Consider the following 18121-nt stretch of genomic DNA (forward strand, 5'->3'; position numbering starts at 1 on the left):
CGCGCTCCTCCGCGGCCGCTCGCGGCGCCGCGCGCGCCCCCAGCACGGCCCTAAGCGCCGCGCCCTCGCGCGCTCCCGGCGTCAGAACCAATCCGGGATCGCGAGCCGGGAGGGGGCGCCTGGGATGTTGAGCCCCGCCCCACCCCCACCCTCACCCCCGCTCAGCGCGCGCCTGGCTCGTCGTCAACGGGCACGCGCCAGAACCCGCGCGCCTCGGCACCCGCCTTCGCTGCGGGCGCCCGTACAATAACAAACGCAGGCACGCGGTGAGACCCGGAGGTCGCGGGAGGGGAGGACCGGGAAGGGCAGCGCGCGCGGCCGGAGAGCAGCCTCCAGCGGCCTGCCGGCGCGAAGCTGCGGCGACCCCGCAACCTGCAGGCGGAGAACTCAGGATCCCTGATGCCAGCGGTTGGCCAAGGCAGCGGTCCTTCGGGGTTGGGAGCCGGCCCCGCGCGTGCAGTGGATTGTAGTTGCCACCTACTGGGCCGAGGAAGGGGAAGCCAGGTCTGAGGAGACCAGGTGGTCTGTCCCCACCCTCTGGCACCCTCCAGGGGAGCTGGAGACCAGGCCTGCTGGCTTTCCAATCCCTGACACCTGCTGCGGGCCAGACCCAGGAACCCTCTTGGTACTCTTGGTACAGGCACATACCTGCGGGACCATGCGAACAAGTGACTCAATATCATTTCAGAGGGTGATGATGAAAGGGTACCATGATGAGACCTCTAGAGGGTGGTGATCCTGAGGATGTCACCGTGAGCTGAGACCTGAAGGGTGAGACGAAGGAGTGTTTCTGGAAGTGGAGTGCAAAGGTCCCCAGAGATGGACTAGAGGTCAGGAAGGATAGTTGCTGCAGGCAGGGTAAGGATGGATATGGGAGTCCCTGTAGAGGCTACAGGGTGCACAGATCTCCCAGCAGCCTCAGGGCTGAAGGAGAGATGCTAATGGTGCCCCATCCTGGGGAACAGGATGGCAGAAGTGTCAGGTGGGGGAGAGCAGAGCAGGGTATTGGAAGCAGGGAAAAGTTAAAGGACTCGGTGTCTTAACAAAATGAAGCCAGCTGGTGTTGGGAAGCAGGGCCCAGTGGGACTGGCATGAGGCCTGAGAGCAATAGAGAGCAGGGTCAGGCTGGCTGGATCCAGGCTGGTTTGGTGGGGTACAGTGGAGAGTGTTCTCCTTGTTGTCCTCACTGGGTCCAGGGTGCTGCAGCCAGGTGAGGGCAGCATCTGTGTGGTCTTGCCTGAATGTGGACCACAGAAGGCAGCTTGGCATGGGATGGGTAGGATGAAGCCCAAGAAGATGCTGGTGCTAAGAGGGCATCTGTCCTACCTGTGCCGTCACCTTCCAGCAGCTGCTTCTGCCACCTGCTGTGAGCAGGTGTGCACTATGAGTGCTTCAGGTGGCACTGAGACCTGGCTCCTGGCTCCACCAGATGAGCACACCCAAGTGCACAGGGGGGACGTGGGAAAGGCCAAGGCACATAATGATTTGGGATCACACAGCCCTGGAATGGGCCCCAACCAGCAGCCCTGCCTTTGAAGAATCTGAGCAAGGATAGTGTTTGCTCACAGGGACATTAGAGATTATTATTTAGAAGGCTGCTTGGCTTTCCTATCACCAGAGGTCCCACCTGCTTCCCTCCACCTCTGTCACCCTCCCCATGTCAGGTGCATTCCTCTCCCTCCTCCATGGCTGCCAGCATGATCTCTCTACCCCTCTGTTCTCCTCAGGTGCCAGGCATGGTCCAGTCCCTCCCAGGGCTCTGTCCATTCCAGGATGCAGTCTTCAAAGCCCTGAGCATCAAGCCCTGATGGCCCACAGCCTCATGCTCTACCTAATCCCTGGCTCTTGGAGTTTCTGCCATGCTGGTCATCCCCTGAGGCCAGGAGGGTGCCATGTCCCTTGCCTGTAGCACCCTAACGTGGTCTATCCCTTACCTGCATCAGCTGTCTCTCCTGCTGCTCATCCCCATGCACCTGGATGACTCCGGTGACCTTGACAGCTGTTTTCTCCCCCAAGACCTTCCCTTCCTATGCCCTCCTGGTCTGTCTGCTGGCTGTCTGTTGTTGTGTTTGAGTGGGCTGTCAGCTGACAGCAGCCTCTGGGGGCCAGGAGGGTGTTTTCCTTCCCATTGCTGTGCCCCTGGGCACTGAGCACAACACAGGTGCCCAGCACACAGTGGGGAAGAAGGAAGGACAGGTTGCCAGCACCAGGATTTGGTGGGGATATGTCCCATTTTGTAAGATGTCTTTGGAGAACAGCATTTACCCCCAGAGAAAACTGACCTCAATGAGGTTGGGCGCTAAGTGGCTTTTAATCTCCTTTAAAGAATGTGAGGTACGAAGCTGGGTACAATGGTGCATGCCTGTAATCCCAGCAGCTCGGGAGGCTAAGGCAGGAGAATCACAAGTTCAAAGCCAGCCTCAGCAAAAGTGAGATGCTAAACAACTCAGTGAAACCCTGACTCTATGGGCTGGGGATGTGGCTCAAGCAGTAGCGCGCTCGCCTGGCATGCGTGCGGCCCGGGTTCGATCCTCAGCACCACATACAAAGATGTTGTATCCGCCGAAAACTAGAAAATAAATATTAAAAAATTTTCTCTTTTTTTTTTAAAAAAAGAAAGAAACCCTGTCTCTAAGTAAGATACAAAATACGGCTGGGTTGTGGCTCAGTGGTTGAATGTCCCTGAGTTCAAGCCCTAGTACCTCAAAATAAATATTTTTAAAAGAGAACATGGGTTACTGGGCCTGGGGTTGTGGCTCAGTGGTAGAGTACTCTCCTAGCACATGTGAGGTACTGGGTTCAATCCTCAGAGCCACATAAAAAAAAATAAAGTTATATACATATGAATGAATGTATAAGTGTGGGGCACCAACTGGGGCCAGCTCACAGAAGATGCTCATTTCCTCTATCAGTTCTGGGGACTGGTATGCGAGGGCCTGTGACCTGGGCTCCTGAGGGCACTTGGAGTACCTTCCACATGCAGCATCCCTCACTGGACTCACCTGAAGGATCCTCAGCTAAAGGACCCTCTCACCTAGAGACTCCCTCAACTAAAGCACTCTCTCACCTGGAGCACTCCTCCCGTAGAGAGACCCTCACCTGGAGTACCTTTTGCCTTGATGCCTCAGAACAGAGGAGTCTTCCACATCTGTGCCACTGTGGGCCTCAGTCCTGGAGTCAAGGAGGGTTGAGGACCAGAGGCTGCTGGCACATTTGGCCCTGAGGCCTTGGAGGGCTGTGAGAGGGGGTAATGGTAACATCAGAGCTAAAAATGTCACCCCACATGGAGTGAGGGCTCTGAAGCCTGCTGCAGTCTTCATGGGAGGTCCTTGAGGGCTCTGAGAAGGAATTTGTGCCCTGGAGCCACAGACCTAGGTCACACCCTCCCCAGATGGGGCTCAGGCATTCCCCCTTGTTGAGCCCTTCCTGGGAAATGGGTCTGGACTCTACAGGGAGACCTGAAGATCTCAGCACAGTACTGATGGTGAGAGCCCCTTCAAGAGCAAAATGATTTATCCTGGGACCAGATGGGGGCACCCTGCTTCCACTCCCCTGACCCTGCTTGGAGGCAGAGGAGATAGGCAGAGAGTCTTGGGGATAGGCAGATGGGTCATCTGGCTGTGGAAGATCATGTCCACAGGTGTGAGAACTTCATGGCCATGGTGGCCAAGGTGGCTGTGGTGGCCATGGGTGAGGATGGTGTGGCACTGCTGCCCTCAGCTCCTGCTCCGTCCTGGCCCGCCCCCTGTCACGGCTGAGGATGACTCAGGGCCCATCTGTCACCGCAGCAACACGGAGTCGCCTAGCGATGGCGGTCTCCCAGCAACCGTCGTCTCCTAGCAATGGGATATTTTCCTGGCCCTGGCTGGAGCCAGCAGCTATTTTTAGCTCAAGTGCAAATCAATCAGCAGCTGCATTTTCAGCTCCAAAGATTGGGGGGGGGGTTCTCAGCATGTGAAGAAAAACATCTGAAATAGGAATCTTGCTTCCCACACCTTGAGGTGCAGGGCAGAAGGTGGGCAGGAGCCATAGGTTGCACAGACTCCCTGGGATAGTCGGCAGCTATGACTGTTCCTGGGAACCCCAGCCCAAAGAGCTGGTGGCTTGAGCACTCTGAGTTTCCATAGATTAAGCTGTGTGGATGACCCAGGTCAGTGCTCATGACGGATGCCACTGAGCATGTTACTGGATGGCTCTGATAGCCCCATCCCTCAGTTGTAGAAACTATCTCCTTATACCCGGGGCTATAGCACTATGCCAGGGCCATCCAGAGCAGCACATGCGACCATTCCTGGTTGTTGGGATCTCAGGGCCAAGTCCTTATCTGAGGACACAGGGAGGGGCAGCCTCAGGTCACCCACATCTCTCCCTCACCTGGCTACCAGTGAAATCTGAGACTTGGGCAGAGAACCCTGTGCAAGCTGGAGACTTGACTATTCTCTCTGGGTTTTCTGGTCATTTCCTCCAGAGTTCTGCTCACTGGTACCTTGAGGCAAGCTCACCTTGGTCAGTAAAGCTGGCAGGGCTGGCCTTGCCATCCCCACCATCCACTCCAAGTAATCTGGGTTTGCTCTGAGCTCCATCAGTCTTGAGGCCATTGCCCCCTGCTCCCCTTAACTCTGACTGCTCTGGGGGTTGTTCCTGGGGGCTGTGCAATAGCAGAAGTGGGCATCTGAGAGGTGACACCCTGTGGCAGTGCCTGAGGCTCCACTGCCCCTCACCTCCATCAGGCTGCTCCTCCAAGGCTCCTTTGGGGAAGCCAGGCCTCAGGATTTTCTCCCAGGCTGGCCACCCCTCTTTGAGACAGGAGGCTTTGGGATGCTGCATGCCACTTGGCCAAAGCCAGGCAGAGCAGAAGCTGGGGAGGGGGGCACAGCCATTCAGATCTCTTCACTCTCACAGGGGGAATTCAAGCCTTCGAGGTCTGATGTGAATACACTTAAGCGAGCCCCAACTGGCAGCAGTCAGCAAGTTCCCCAAGTTCCCCTTATTCATTCACTTAACCTTTCCCTGATTTGCTCTCCAGGTAGTTACTGAGCACAAGCACCAGGTGCATTGTATCCTGTACCCATAGCAACTAAGGCCACACATGGCCTTCGGGATCCCTGCCCATGGCATTGGAGCTCAATGGCTGAAGCACCGAGGTGCTTCCCTGGGTGGGACAGGAGCTATGAGAAATGGTTTCTCTCTGGGTTTTCTCCCTTGGTAACAACATCATTGCAGTATCACCAAAAGATTGGCATGGTGCAAGCAGCAGAAGGAGCGTAGTGTTGAGGAGGCAGCTTAGACCAGGTCACCCTCTGGGAACCCCTCTCTTGCACCCAGGACACTGTCCCCTTCTCTGGGTGAACGCTGGAGTTAGTGGCGCGATTCTGAGGCTGACTCCTCACATGCCTCCAGAGGGCGCCTGGAGCCCACTAAATGCCCCTGGGGCCTGGTCTTGGGTAGCTGCAGCCTGGTGATGATGGAGAAGGTGATGGTGCAGCCTTTGGGCCAGGACAGCTGTGGCAGCTGACCCAAGGGTCCCCCTTCCTTCTTCAAATATCTGATGAACCTTCTGTTCACACCGGGCTCTCTCGCTTTTTTCCTTTTTAATTTTTGGATCTGGGGATTGAACCCAGGGGTGATCTACTATGGAGCTCCAGCCCTTTTTTTCATTTATTTATTTATTTATTTTGGATTTTTTTTTTTTGGGGGGGGTGCTGAGGATTGAACCCAGGGCCTTGTGCTTGCAAGATAAGTACTCTACCAATTGAGATATATCCTCAGCCCCCCCCCCTTTTTTTTGAGACAGGGTCTCATGAAGTTGCCCCGGCTGGCCTTGAACATTTAGATCCTCTTGTCTTGGCCTCTCAAGTAGCTAGGATGACAGGTGTGCAACAATGCACCCAGCCCATCAACCCTCTTAGGCTCAGTAGTATTAAGCACATTCTTACTAGTGTACAACTAATCTCCTGAGCTCCTTCCATCTCCTCAAACTGAAACCAAGCCTGTAAAACCCAACTATTCCTCTACCTTTGTGAATGTCACGGCTCTAGGAACCTCATATAGGTAGAACCGCATAGTATTTGTCTTTTTGTGACTGGCTCATTTCCTCAGGGCTCATCCATATTATAGCAGGTGTGGAACTTTTCTGTTTTGAATAACAGAATGATATAATAGTAATAATAACCTATTGTGGATATGTTTGCCACGGACATTGGGTTACTTTCGTTTTTTGGCTATTGTTATGCTCTGTTCTGGCTCCCTAGCCAGAGGCAGCAGGCCACCTGAGTCCCATGGCTCCTGGCCTGTCTTTGGTTTGGGAAGGTTCTGGGGACAGGAGAGGGCATCAGTACTAGAGAGCCTGCTGGGGCTGGCTGGGGACTCCAACCACTCCCTCCCACTGGGGCCCTCCAGTCTCATCTGCCTGCTATAAGCTGCAAATCCAGGGCTACAGGGGAAGCTGGGGCAATGGGCACAGGGTTCAGAGTCTAGGCTGGCATCTCGAGGTTTCCTGGTGGGTCAACAACTCTCCCTCAGAGTCTTGCCCACACTGTCTGTTCTTCCTGCTGCCTCCCCCAACACACCCCTCAGGCCAAACTCAGAGACCCCTGATACTCAGAAGTTCACCACTCCCTGCTTCACCTGACCCCCTGCTTCACTTGAAAGTGGAAGGCCAGCTGGTCTGGACTTGGGTCTGCTTCTGTGGCACAGGGTATCCTTCTACCTGACAATTACCTGTATCACAGGTCTGTGGCTTCCCCATACTAGCTCCTCCAGACGATTCCATCCTCCACAGAATTCATCCAACAACCCTGAGGTGTGACGCCTGTATATCTGAAGACAGAGTTAAGAGAGCTCAACCCTGCCCGTCCTGGAGGGCAGCAACAGGTTGGCAGCCCTCCTACCTCCTGCTACTGATCTCTCTCTTTTTTTTTTTTTTTGGTGCTGGGATTGAACCCAGGGCCTTGTGCATGCAAGACAAGCACTCTACCAACTGATCTATATCCCCAGCCCCTGGTATTGACCATTCTTCCCTGAGTACCAGCTGCCTCAGGGGAAGAGGCAGAGGAACCAGGTGGGGTGTTGTGTGGACTAGAAGTGCAGCTCCCGCTCTCATAAAGGACCAGACTTGCTGCCACTCAGGGGGCGTGGCAGGAACATCTGGGTGAGCTGCCCCTCATTCTTCTGGTGGACCCAAGCCCTCAGCCACTCCATCTAGGGCTCCAGAACTCGGAGGACAGTGGTGACCAGGATGGCGCAGTACCGGCAAGGCAGGGATGGAGGACGGCAAGGGCGACGCAGCGCAAGAGCAGGGACAGCCACTGGTCCCACTTGGCCCTGCGGGCTGGACAGTCCTCCCGCCGAGCACTGGGCCCGCCCCCGAGAGCCTTTGCGATTGGCAGAAAGTTCCACGGTGGGCCGCGATTGGCCAGCGTGCCGCCCCGCCCTCGGCCCCCTGCGCCCTGGCAGCCGGGTAGGGCAGCGCAGAGCTACGGAGGGCAGCCGGGACTAGCCGCGCCGGGCTGGGCGGCGGCGCCCGGGCTGCTCCCGCCGCCGCCCCGCCCAGAGGCAGCACCCCAAGACCCCAGACCCGAAGCCCCGGCGCGTCTCTGAGCCATGCCGCCCCCGGCGCTGTTCTGTGCTCTCTGCTGCGGCCTCCTGGCTGTGTCCGCGCGCGCAGGCTACTCGGAGGACCGCTGCAGCTGGAGGGGCAGGTAGGGGCCCTACGTGCAAGCCCGGCTGTGCTCCCTTTTGGAGAATCTGGGAGACTGTGTCGCTCCCACCTTGAGATGGGAGTGCGCTTCCCCCAGGAATCCAAGGAATGCTGGACCTCGGTGTCCTTCACAAAGGGGGCGCCGGTGTTCTGCGATTACTACGGAAAAGCGGGCTGTGCGGGCCAAGGACACTAGCAGCTCGCCTCAGCGCTGTTGTCCTGTCCCCAGCGGCCTGACGCAGGAGCCCGGCAGCGTGGGGCAGCTGACCTTGGCCTGTGTGGAGGGCGCCATCGAGTGGCTATACCCGGCTGGGGCGCTTCGCCTGACTCTGGGCGCTCCTGACTTTGGCACGAGGCCGGGCATCACCTGCTTGCGCCCAGCGCGGCCCTTCGCGGGCGCCCAGGTCTTCGCTGAACGGGAGGGCGGCTCCCTGGAGTTGCTGCTGACCGAGGGTCCAGGCCTGGCAGGGGGCCGCTGCGTGCACTGGGGTCCCCGCGAGCGCCGGGCCCTCTTCCTGCAGGCCACACCGCACCGCGACATCAGCCGCCGGGTGGCCGCCTTCCGCTTTGAGCTGCGTGAAGACCGAAGCCCAGAACTGCCTCCACAAGTCCACGGCCTTGGTGAGGATGGTGAGTGACCGATTGGATGGGAGGAGGTTGGAGTCACGAGGTTGCGCCCTACCTTGGACTGGCTGGAATAGGACTTGTAAGCCCCCTGCAGAGTGTCCAGCCGGTTGTCAGCCAACCACCTGTTTGGTTCTGGCTGAGCTCCCCACCCTCGGGATTCTTATCAAGGAAAAGAACGGGCAGGGAGCAATGCGGAAGGGGTGGCCAAGCTGGCAAACTTGGGTCCCTGAAGGGCTGGGGGGGAGGGGATGGCGGGCAGAGTCAAAGCCTTTGGCAAAAGCTGTCCTCACTGGCCTAGCGGTGACCTCATGCCCCTCCCCCAGCCCAGCCAACAAAAGTCCAGTGTGCCTCCCGGTCACCATGGAGACGCAGTCCTGCCTCTGCAGGGCACCAGGCCCAGCTCTTTGCTCATGGAGCTTTCAGCCTGACCCTGCAGGGGATGGGGCTCTCACTGTTCGACCTCTTTCCCCAAAGATGGGAACCCCAGAGCCAGAGCACACAATAATCTCCTGCCACTCTGGCAGGGCTGCTGCTCTTTGGGTCCCAGAAGGCCACTCTGGGAAGTCACAGAAGGTTCCCGAATGCTGGTATGTATATATGAGATGGGTGTTCAAGAGTGCCCCAGGACACTGAGCTCCGGGTGGACACAGCCCCCAGGCCCATGTATGTGGTGGGTGTCACACAGGCTCTTGCCTGCCAGGGTACTTCCTGACTACAGGTGTGCACACATGCCATGTGACTGCACTTCTGGTGGTGCCTGGGCTCATGATCCCTCCTGCATGCAGGTGCCTGCAGGCCCTGCAGTGATGAGGAGCTCCTCCTGGCTGCATGCACCAGTGACTTTGGTGAGTGTCCCCGTGTGGGGGAGCCTGGGGCCTGCCCTCCCCTGATGGCCCACCCCTGGCCAACATGTTTCCCCGCAGTGATCCGCGGGACCATCCACAGGGTCACACATGATATGGAGCTGCAGGAGTCTGTCATCACTGTGGTGGCCACCCATATCCTCCGCCAGACACTGCCACTGTTGGGGATGGGGGGGCCTGCAGGCCAGGGGCAGGCCTTCATTCGAACCCAGCTGCGCTGTGGTGTCCGCCCTGGCCCAGGCACCTTCCTCTTCATGGGCTGGAGCCGCTTTGGTGAAGCCTGGCTGGGCTGTGCCCCTCGAGTCCAAGAATTCACCCGAGCCTACACATCTGCCCAGGCTGCCCACCTCCACCCCTGTGAGGTGACACTGGACTGAGGGCCTTTTTCAGGGGACAGGGTGCTAGGGAGGGTGTGTGGGAGGGAGGTGGGGAGGGGTGGCTTCTGGATGCATTTATGTTCCCAGCTGCTTCCAAGGGTTAGGGATAATCAATAAGAATACTGATCACATGGTAGATCTGGTCTCCTTTGGCCAGCACAACCCTGCACCTGCCTCATTTAATTTCCTTCTCCCTCTACTGTCTCTGCCCACCCCTTCTCAGCCTGGACCTTACCCATGCATCTGGCTTATTGGCTGGCTGTTGCCTCCAACACTAGGTGCTTCTGGGGCTCAGAGCAGGAGCGAAAGGTGCCATAACTCCCAAGGCCAGGGGGTCTGGGGTCCCTCAGGTGTGTGAGGGCAGGCAGGTAGGCATCACCCCCAGCTCTAAGCCCATCCTGTGAAGGAAAGGGGTTGCAGTCTGGCAGAGTGCCAATTCCCTCTGTAGCTGTTGTGAGCCAGTCATCTTTGGCCCAGTCCCGCCCTCCGGGAAGAATGGGCCCCTCTGTCCAGAGGCCCCTGCAACGTGCTGAGCATCCAGACATGGCGAGGAGCCTGCAGGGTGTGGGGTCTCCACTGTGGGATCCTGTTTGTCTGTTTCCGGCGAGTGGGGTGCACAATAGGGTCTCTAAGGACCGTTTCCCGCCACTGGTCCCATTGTTGCTGTCCCTGCCTTCTTCCTCAGCCTCCCAGCTGCATAAGGGCTAGTGAGGCCCTGGACAAAGCTCAAGGCCCTGAGGCTGAAAGCCCCTGCATGGGGGTGTGCACTAGGGCTCTCCAGCCCTGGAAGAGTAGATTCCGCTTACCCTCAACCCCTCAGCTATTGGGAAAGAGCCACAGCTCTAATGCTGGGGGACCTCAGGGCCAAGCTTTTCATTTTTGTCTGCTCTCACTGGGGAAAGGGGCAGAGGCAGGGATGGAGCCTAGAGGTTGAATGGGTGTCGTCTTTCAGGCAAGAAATTGAGGCTAGGAGAGGGACACCCTTCCTCCAGACTGGGCTGACCGAGTGCCCTGTGCCACACAGACTGCTCAGTGGCTGCCTTGGAACCTCCAGGGGACAGGCTATCTAAGTGCCCATGAATTCAACTGCCTGCTTCCTGAGACTGAGGAGGAGGGTAGGAGAGCACCCATGGATGGCAGGTGCTACTGGGTCTCCTCCCACTGTTTCCTCTCATCTCCTCAACCATGCATCCTCAGCACTCAGACCTCCACTTTTCATCTGCAACATGGACCACCCCTTGGACTCCAGACCCTTACTCCCACCCCCCAGCATCTTCAGGAGCAGAGAAAGAGGGAACCCTGGGCTCTCCCACTGCTCACCTATTCTGGGGAGGTTCTTCCCCCAGGGCTGAGTAGCATCCTCACCTGTGGTACCTGACTTAATTCTCTGGCCAGTTTCCCACAGTCAGTGCAGAGACCTGTTCCCACAACCTCCCCTCTGGGCCACATCCACTGATGTTTATAGACCACCTCCCAGTTCACCAGTCCACAAATACACTGGGAAGGTGTACTGGGGGGCCCTCAACTCATGTAGCCTGGAAGGTTCCTGAACATCCTACCCACACAATCATCCAGAGAATTCACTGACTTTCCAACAGTGCTCTGCTTCTCAGACAGAAGGGCACAGGAGACTTTGGTGCTCCAGGAGTCCCAGGAGACAAGTGGCCAAGGCCTAAGAAGTGAGTGAGGAGATAGCAAAGGAAATGGTGTGGGTAAGAAGTGGACTGGAGCCGCAGGAGCTGGCCTGAGGGCTCCATGAAGGTCAGAGACACCTCCATGTGTGTGAACTTAGGCAGGCAGGCCTTGGCTGCTGAGTGCCCAAAGGCAGAAGAGCAGAGTTCTGGTGTGAGTGTAAGAGTCACCAGGTGCAGTTTCAGAGAGCCTTACTGGAGCCAGACATGGCTCCAGGTACTGGAAATAATGCAAGGAGTCCCCCAAGAACAGGGCTTCCACACCTGGAGCTCAGTGCACATCCTTCCTTCTCTGGGAGGGCCCAGTTATAGCCCCCTAGGATATAGGTCCCTAGGAGCTGGTGTACAGGCCTCCTCCCAGTGCAGTGCACGGAGGCTTTGCTGCTGCCCAGGGACAACTGTCTCAACTGTCCCTCAGTCTGGTTAGGCTAGGGCCAATGTGCAGGCAGGCATGGAAGACACTCTGCAATTGGGGCTGAAGGGTTAGCCTTGGGCACACCCACTTTTCTGGAAGCAGTTTCCATCCTTGTTGGGTCCCCTGACCAGGACGTGAATGGCTGAGCAGCCAAGCCAGGCTGTGTGCACAGACATGGCAATGACATTCAAGAACATTCGTCCTCAGTCTGGGGTGATGAGGTGACCAGCTGCCTGATCCAAGGTTCTGTCCCTTTCCTTGCCGCCTCCACCCCAGGGCTTTACCAGGAGCCACTCAACCCTTTTTCACTTTCTGGAAGAGGTGATCTCAGGGCTCCCCTGGCTGCCTTCCACCCCCAATGCTGGGCCAGCTGCCAGAGGCCCAGCCTCTCGCATCCGGCGCCCCTCCCACCACACTCCGAAGAGAGCCAACATCTGTCTCCTCGCCCCAGTCTTTCCTGTCAAGCCCCTCCTCCCTGGCCCTCCAACTCCAGCGCATCCTCCCTTCCCGCTTAACGGTCCTCGCTGTGGGAGGGAGCCTGCAGGATGTCCTCCCGGGACCGCTCTGGGTTTGGCTGACTTCCAGGGTGTCCTGGTCAGCGAAACCCGCGCCGGTCTCCAAGTCAGCCTTGTGAGGACTTGGCTATGACCCAAGGCCCGCAGCAAGCCCTTCCCGCCGGCCCCACCAACGCACCCCTCTCCGGTGCACGCTCGGGAGGCTGGGGCCTCCGCCCCCGCTAGGACGTTCCCATGCCAGGACAGGCCCCGATAGTCGCCCGCATTGTGGGACGACCGAGCCAACTGACGCCGGCTAAGAGCAGGCCAGGGCCCCGTGCGTCCCGCGAGGGTTGCTGAACACCCGGGCCGCTGCAACCGCAGGGCGCCGCCACCCGGAACCCGCGGGACAGCCCTGGGCTGGGGCCGGCGGAGCCGAACGCGCGACGCACCAGCCAGTGGGTCTGCGGCAACTTCCGGCGTCTAGTCCCGGCCTCCGCTCAGCCACCGGCACTCTCCCGAGCAGCGCTAGGAAGGCGCGTAACCGACGGGGCACGGCGGAGGGAAAGGGCTTGGAGGCGGGAGGACCCTGAGCCGCGTGTTCCGCAGCCATGGAGCACGACGACCCTGCCGAGGCGCTGACGGAGCTGCGTGAGCGGCGGCTGGGCGCGCTGGAGCTGCTGCAGGCGGCGGCGGGCTCGGGGCTGGCCGCCTACGCCGTGTGGGCGCTGCTGTTGCAGCCAGGCTTCCGCCGAGTGCCGCTGCGGCTGCAGGTGCGGGCGAGGCTTGGCCGCGCGGCGGAACCTCAGCTGGGCGGGACCGCGGCCGGGGGCAGGGAGTACGGAGGGGCGGGACCACGAGTGGTTCGGTCCCTGACCGGGGGACGGAACCGGGTTAAGAGCGGGGCTGCGAAGAGGTGGGACTAGGAAGGGTGCGGGCCCGGCCGGTGGGTGGGACTGGGGTGTGTGGAAGGGCGAGACCACTAAGGGTGGGACTCTGGGCAGGTACGCGGCGTGGGTTGCGGTGGGGGGCTGAGGCGTCGCCTTGGAATGGCAGGGACGGCGCCGGTGTGCGGAAAAGTGACTGCAGCTAAACGCTGGGCGAGGCTTTGGGTTGACACCTGCTCTGGGTGCGGCAGGAAAGTCCACCACAGAACTTCCAGTTCTTGTCCAGGAGGCAAATTCTGCCCCCACCTGGTGATTGCGAGGGGACGTGGCCCATGGATTCTGGCCCTCAGCCCGCCCACTTAATCTCGCCCAGGTACCCTATGTAGGCGCCAGTGCACGGCAGGTTGAGCATGTGTTGTCGTTGCTGCGTGGTCGCCCGGGAAAAATGGTGGATCTGGGCTCTGGAGACGGCAGAATTGTAAGGCGCGTGTGTGTCCCTGTGTGTCTTCCCTGCCCTTCGTGTGGTCGTCCCTCCCCAACATTCGGGTCCTGAACTGCTGGTGCCGTGCCGGCAGGTGTTGGCGGCCCACAGGTGCGGTCTCCGCCCAGCTGTGGGCTACGAACTGAACCCATGGCTTGTGGGGCTTGCGAGGTTGCATGCCTGGAGGGCCGGTTGTGCTGGCAGCGTCTGCTACCTTCGTGAGGATCTCTGGAAGGTAACCTAGGGGACCTAGACCCCTGAGATCCACACCTGATTATGCTTCAGATTCTGCCTTGGTCAGCCTTCTGGCAGCCCCAGGTTTCTCTGACTCCTGGGTGGGCCAGGGGTCAGGTCTGAAACTGCAGGGACCCGGGCCGCCAGCCCCCTCCCCCTGCCGGTGACTCTCCTTCTCACAGGTGAGCCTGAGGGACTGCCGAAACGTGTCCGTGTTCCTGGCCCCCAGCGTGGTAGGTCTGAGGTCTGCAGCCCCACTGGGAGTTGGGGCCACACACTGGCATGCGCTGCATTGAGGCCTGGGGATGGGTGCTGTACAAGGGCAGGTTGGGTCCTGCTGCCCTTGCCGCCTTCTCACCACTTCTCTCTCCCACAGCTCCCCTTGCTGGAAGATAAACTGCTGGCGGAGCTGCCTGCTGGGGCTCGTGTGGTATCTGGACGCTTCCCCCTACCCACCTGGCAGCCTGTGGCTGTGATCGGTGAAGGCCTAGATCGGGTCTGGGCCTACGATGTCGACATGGACGTCCACCATGCCAGACCTGCTGCCACATCCTGTCCCATCCTGCCCACCCCAGGACCTGGTTCTGCCTTGGCCCCCAGCCTCCCAAGTTCTCAGGCTGGCTAACTGGACACAATAAAGGCTCATAGATCAAAGGCTTATTTTGTGGATAGTGGGGTTGTGGGGTGCAGGGATGACTGGGGTGTGGGGGAACCTCCATTGCTGGCTACGAAGGGGTCTGCTCTGTGCTCCTCAGAAGGCTGGCTGTGTCCTTGGATGTTAGGGATTGGCTGGAGGTGTGGTTCCCGCTTTCCAGGGGTCCCCTGCACCCACCAGCTTCCTCAGCCTCAGGATTTCCTGCTTATACCTGCTCAGAGGAATCAGGTTAAAATCATCTACCTGACTATGGTATCTTCCCCCACCCAGACTAAGGTTCTCTCCCATTCAGCTCACCTTCCCAGGTGCTGGTCCACATACTCCTGCAGCTCTGAAAGCTGCTCTTCAGCCTTGGTGGCCCGCACCAGCAGCTGTGCTCGCTCACGTTCCAGCTCTGCCTGGGAGGAGCATGAGCCTTAAGCCAGGGCAGAGTGTGCAGAGGGGCCCTTTCCAGCCCTACCCACTACCTGAGTGCCTCGGGAGAAGTCCTGGAGCTTCTGGCAGATCTGGGCCCAGGAGTTGGTATCCAGGCTCCTGTGAGAGGGGAGAAGAGGCAGTCTTGAGGGCTGACCTGGAACTTATTGGAGTGATTTGGGACACCGTACCCTGCCCGGCCTTGGAGCTCCTGTGCATGAGGGGCCCAATGGCCACTCAGGGAATGGTAAGCCATGGGCAAGCTCAGATGGTGACCGCAGTGGGCAAGCTCAGATGGTGACCCCAGTCTACTGCGATGTTAACCCATTGGGTGTTTTGTTCTCCAAACCCTGGGAAGTACTACCTCAAGAGCCCTGCCCACTGTATAGCTGGGGAGGTAGAGGCCTAGAGGCAAGGGCTGGCCAGGTCACCAGGCAACCTGCTCCCAGCCTGTCTTTATCCTGGGTCCTCCAGGTATCAGCTGAAATGGTCCTCCCTCAGATGGGCTCTCCCTGTCTTCTGCATTCAAGGTTGGCCTCTCTCCTGGCAGGGCCCTCTTCACACATTGACACTTGGCCTAGCAGCCACCTTACTTCCCCTGTACAAACTGGAAGACCCTGGGCCAGAGACCAGCCATTTTGTTCACTTTAGACTGGCAGAAAGCTCTGCTTCAGTGTTGTATGATCTGCCCTCTCCCCACTCACCCACAGGAGGGCACTCACAGTGGCTCTGAGGTCTCCTGGGAGGAGGCTTCACCAGGTCCCTTTCGTGGGCACAAGGGCAGCATCCTGAGCTGGCTGTGCTATAAAGGATCCCTTGGTTGGCTGAAGGAGGCAGGCCATTGAGGCCCTGGGGCTGGGGCTTTGTTGAGCCTGGGATGAGGCTGGGGTCAGTTCTGGAGCTCTGTGCCCCTAGACAGTGTGAGCTAGCAGGGAGAGGAGCTCACCTCATCCTTCTGCAGGTGGCTGAGCTCAGTGGCCAGGGGCACAGACAGTGGCTTCAGGTCTGTGGCTGTAGTAAAGGTAGCCTTGAGGGTCCCAGTTGTCCTGTCTGGGTCTGCCAGTGCCTGCAGCTGCTCCTGCTGCACACTGAGCCATACGTGGGGTCATGTAGGGCCGTACCACCCCAAGTGCCCAGATGAGAGTGGGGCCCACCTGTGTGTGGCCAGCAGCTCCTCATGCCTACGGCTCAGATCAGCCAGGTGCTTTCGGTAGGCCCTAGCAGCCCGGGCCAGCTGTTGCTCACGACTGTGGTGTGCTGCCCGGATGTCCTGCAGAGTGGCCTCCAGGAAAGTCTGAAGGGCAGCCTGGCTTGCACCATCTGCATATCCCTGGAGAAGGTGAGTTGATGCTGGGGCAGCACTAGGGGGAGCTAGGTTTGGGGGCTGGGCTGGAGCTGGCAGGGTGACCTGGTTGGGCCCAATCCCATCCCTAGGGTCTCCCTGAAGCTGTCCAGCATGCCCAGACTAGATGTGGGCTTCCTGGGACTCACAGGCCTCCCCTCTCCACCACAGGACCCCTGGTCTGGTGCTCACCACTGCCTCTTGGGCGCAGCGCTGCAGCCGGAGGGCATACTCCTCATTCAGCTTCTTCAGTTGCAGCTGCAACCGGGCGTTCTCAACCTGGGCCTGTCGGAGCTGGCCCTGGCAGGTGGACAGCATCTGGGGGTGAGGGAGGGACCTTGCTGCACTTGGAGGACACCTACTGCTGGATCTCAAAGCACACAGGGTGTGGGGGGTGATGCTCACCACTGCTTGTGCAGCTAGCCGCTGTCCAGCTGCCCTGGCTTCCTCTTGTGCTCCCTGCAGCTGCTGGCCCAGGGCTGCCCTGCTAATGATGTGAAGCTCAGCCAGGCTAGGGTGAGGGGTTCCTCAGCCCCTTGGGAATGGCTGCTGTGAGTATTGTGCCCTGACAGGCCCTCCCAGACCCAGGAGAGGTGGCCACTCACACCCGTGTCTCCAGTGTCTGCTGCAGGGCCCTGTGATGTTCCAGCACCCACTTCACTTCACCCCGAAGCTCCTGGGTTCCCAGCAGCTGTAGGGCACACAAGAGCTGGCTGCCTGAGACCCCAAGCTCTGGGTCCCATTCCCACCCTGGGCTGGGAGAACCCCAGAGCATTCCCAGGTTAGGCTACAGAGTGCTCACACTATTCTCCAGTTTCAATGGCTTAGGGATCAGGACATCCTTGGGTTGCACCTGCATGGGTGAGAAGGCAGGGGTGAGGAGTGGGTGAGCAGGTCCCATCTCAAATGTGCCTGAGTAGGCCCCCAACAGCCTCACCCACCTGGGCTCTTCCTGTGGTCAGGGTGACCTGGTGGCTGTGGTGGGCAGAGTGTCTCGGCCCCTGGGTTTCTTGATTGAACTTCTGTGCTGGGTTGACCTCTGCTGGGTCCACATGTCCCTGGCTGATATGATCTCCACGCACCTCCAGCTCCAGCACCCGGCTCTCCAGCCGAAGGACCTGTGGGTCATCAGGGTGAGCAGACGGTATACAAAGGACAGGGCGATACTGAATGTGTGTGCACTCCCAGGCACCACCTGCCCTGGTGTGATCATCTGGCACACCTGGGCTTCTACAGCTGCTCACCTCCCTCTTCAGCTGGAAGACTTCAGCCTCGTGCTGCTCCTGCAGGCGATGAGTTGCAATCTGAAGGTCCACCAGCTCCTTGGAGATCTGTGTGTGGCCAGGATAAGAGTGCTGCCTGTGAGACCCTGCTGCCCTGCTTCTGCCAATACCTTGGGGCCCCATCCCCACCTGTAGCCGCTGTTCCTCGCTCAGCTCCAGATCTGACGGAAGCTCTCCCTCCAGGCTGGTGGCCCAGGCTGAAGTGGCACAAGAGACTCCTGGCAGCCAGGCTTCTGCTTGGGGCACAGCCTAGGGAGGCACCATTCACCCCATGCCCAGGTGGGTTTCAGGTCTGGGCTGCGGCCCCTGCGCTGATAGGGTCATCTGACATGCCAACCCTGCTGAACTGGGGCAGCCCTTCCCTGGCCAGGACCAGACCCAGGGTGCAGGGTCCCCCACCCCGGCCTCTGAGGGAGACGAAGGACCCAACTGATGTCAGGGTGGTGGCCACAGCTGCAGCAGTGTCCTAGGAGGACTCACATTCTCCAAGGCTCGAGGAGGGGCCCTCTGCTTGGGCCCTGGGGCTGCCACCCACTCCATAGGCAGCAGGAATTCCAGCCTGCTGCACTTGGCCCCCAGACCTGCTCCAGGATGGCTGCCTGGTGGCTGTTGCTCCACAGAGTGTCAGCGTTGCCAAGGCCTCTGTTGGTCTTGGAGAT

At 59.2% G+C, this 18121-nt stretch overlaps 2 protein-coding genes across 16 annotated transcripts; one reads left to right on the forward strand and one right to left on the reverse strand.

The window, feature by feature from the left end:
• Positions 1-357: 357 nt before the first annotated feature.
• Positions 358-18117, reverse strand: Ccdc78 (coiled-coil domain containing 78). Of its 8 annotated transcripts, none has more exons than XM_058578581.1 (16): positions 17943-18117; positions 17592-17711; positions 17424-17510; positions 17121-17297; positions 16982-17032; positions 16785-16870; positions 16585-16666; positions 16372-16497; positions 15992-16167; positions 15784-15925; positions 15560-15639; positions 14891-14957; positions 14721-14817; positions 6721-6819; positions 649-764; positions 358-477 (listed from the first exon to the last, which is right to left on the reverse strand). In XM_058578581.1, the coding sequence occupies exons 1-14, from the start codon at positions 18000-18002 to the stop codon at positions 6785-6787; spliced, it is 1386 nt and encodes a 461-aa protein (XP_058434564.1). In that variant the 5' UTR covers positions 18003-18117; the 3' UTR covers positions 358-477; positions 649-764; positions 6721-6784. The 8 variants fall into 8 exon arrangements, with proteins under 8 accessions (XP_058434564.1, XP_058434561.1, XP_058434565.1 ...); XM_058578578.1 differs by having other exon boundaries at positions 14721-14821; positions 14888-14957; XM_058578582.1 differs by having other exon boundaries at positions 359-477; positions 16585-16663.
• LOC124090762 (meteorin) lies at positions 7443-14422 on the forward strand. 8 transcript variants are annotated; one of them, XM_046441622.2, is made up of 9 exons: positions 7447-7700; positions 7929-8329; positions 8851-8913; positions 9112-9171; positions 9250-9551; positions 13427-13531; positions 13629-13769; positions 13951-14012; positions 14145-14422. In XM_046441622.2, the coding sequence occupies exons 1-9, from the start codon at positions 7603-7605 to the stop codon at positions 14242-14244; spliced, it is 1332 nt and encodes a 443-aa protein (XP_046297578.1). In that variant the 5' UTR covers positions 7447-7602; the 3' UTR covers positions 14245-14422. The 8 variants fall into 8 exon arrangements, with proteins under 8 accessions (XP_046297596.1, XP_046297578.1, XP_046297586.1 ...); XM_046441589.2 differs by having other exon boundaries at positions 7449-7700; positions 13951-14001; XM_046441597.2 differs by having other exon boundaries at positions 7449-7700; positions 7929-8320; positions 13951-14001.
• Positions 18118-18121: the final 4 nt, after the last annotated feature.

The sequence above is a fragment of the Marmota monax genome, unplaced genomic scaffold (assembly GCF_021218885.2).
Source record: "Marmota monax isolate L192 unplaced genomic scaffold, Marmota_monax_Labrador192_F-V1.1 WCK01_AAM20220418_F8-fsc00035, whole genome shotgun sequence".
Lineage (NCBI taxonomy): Eukaryota > Metazoa > Chordata > Mammalia > Rodentia > Sciuridae > Marmota > Marmota monax.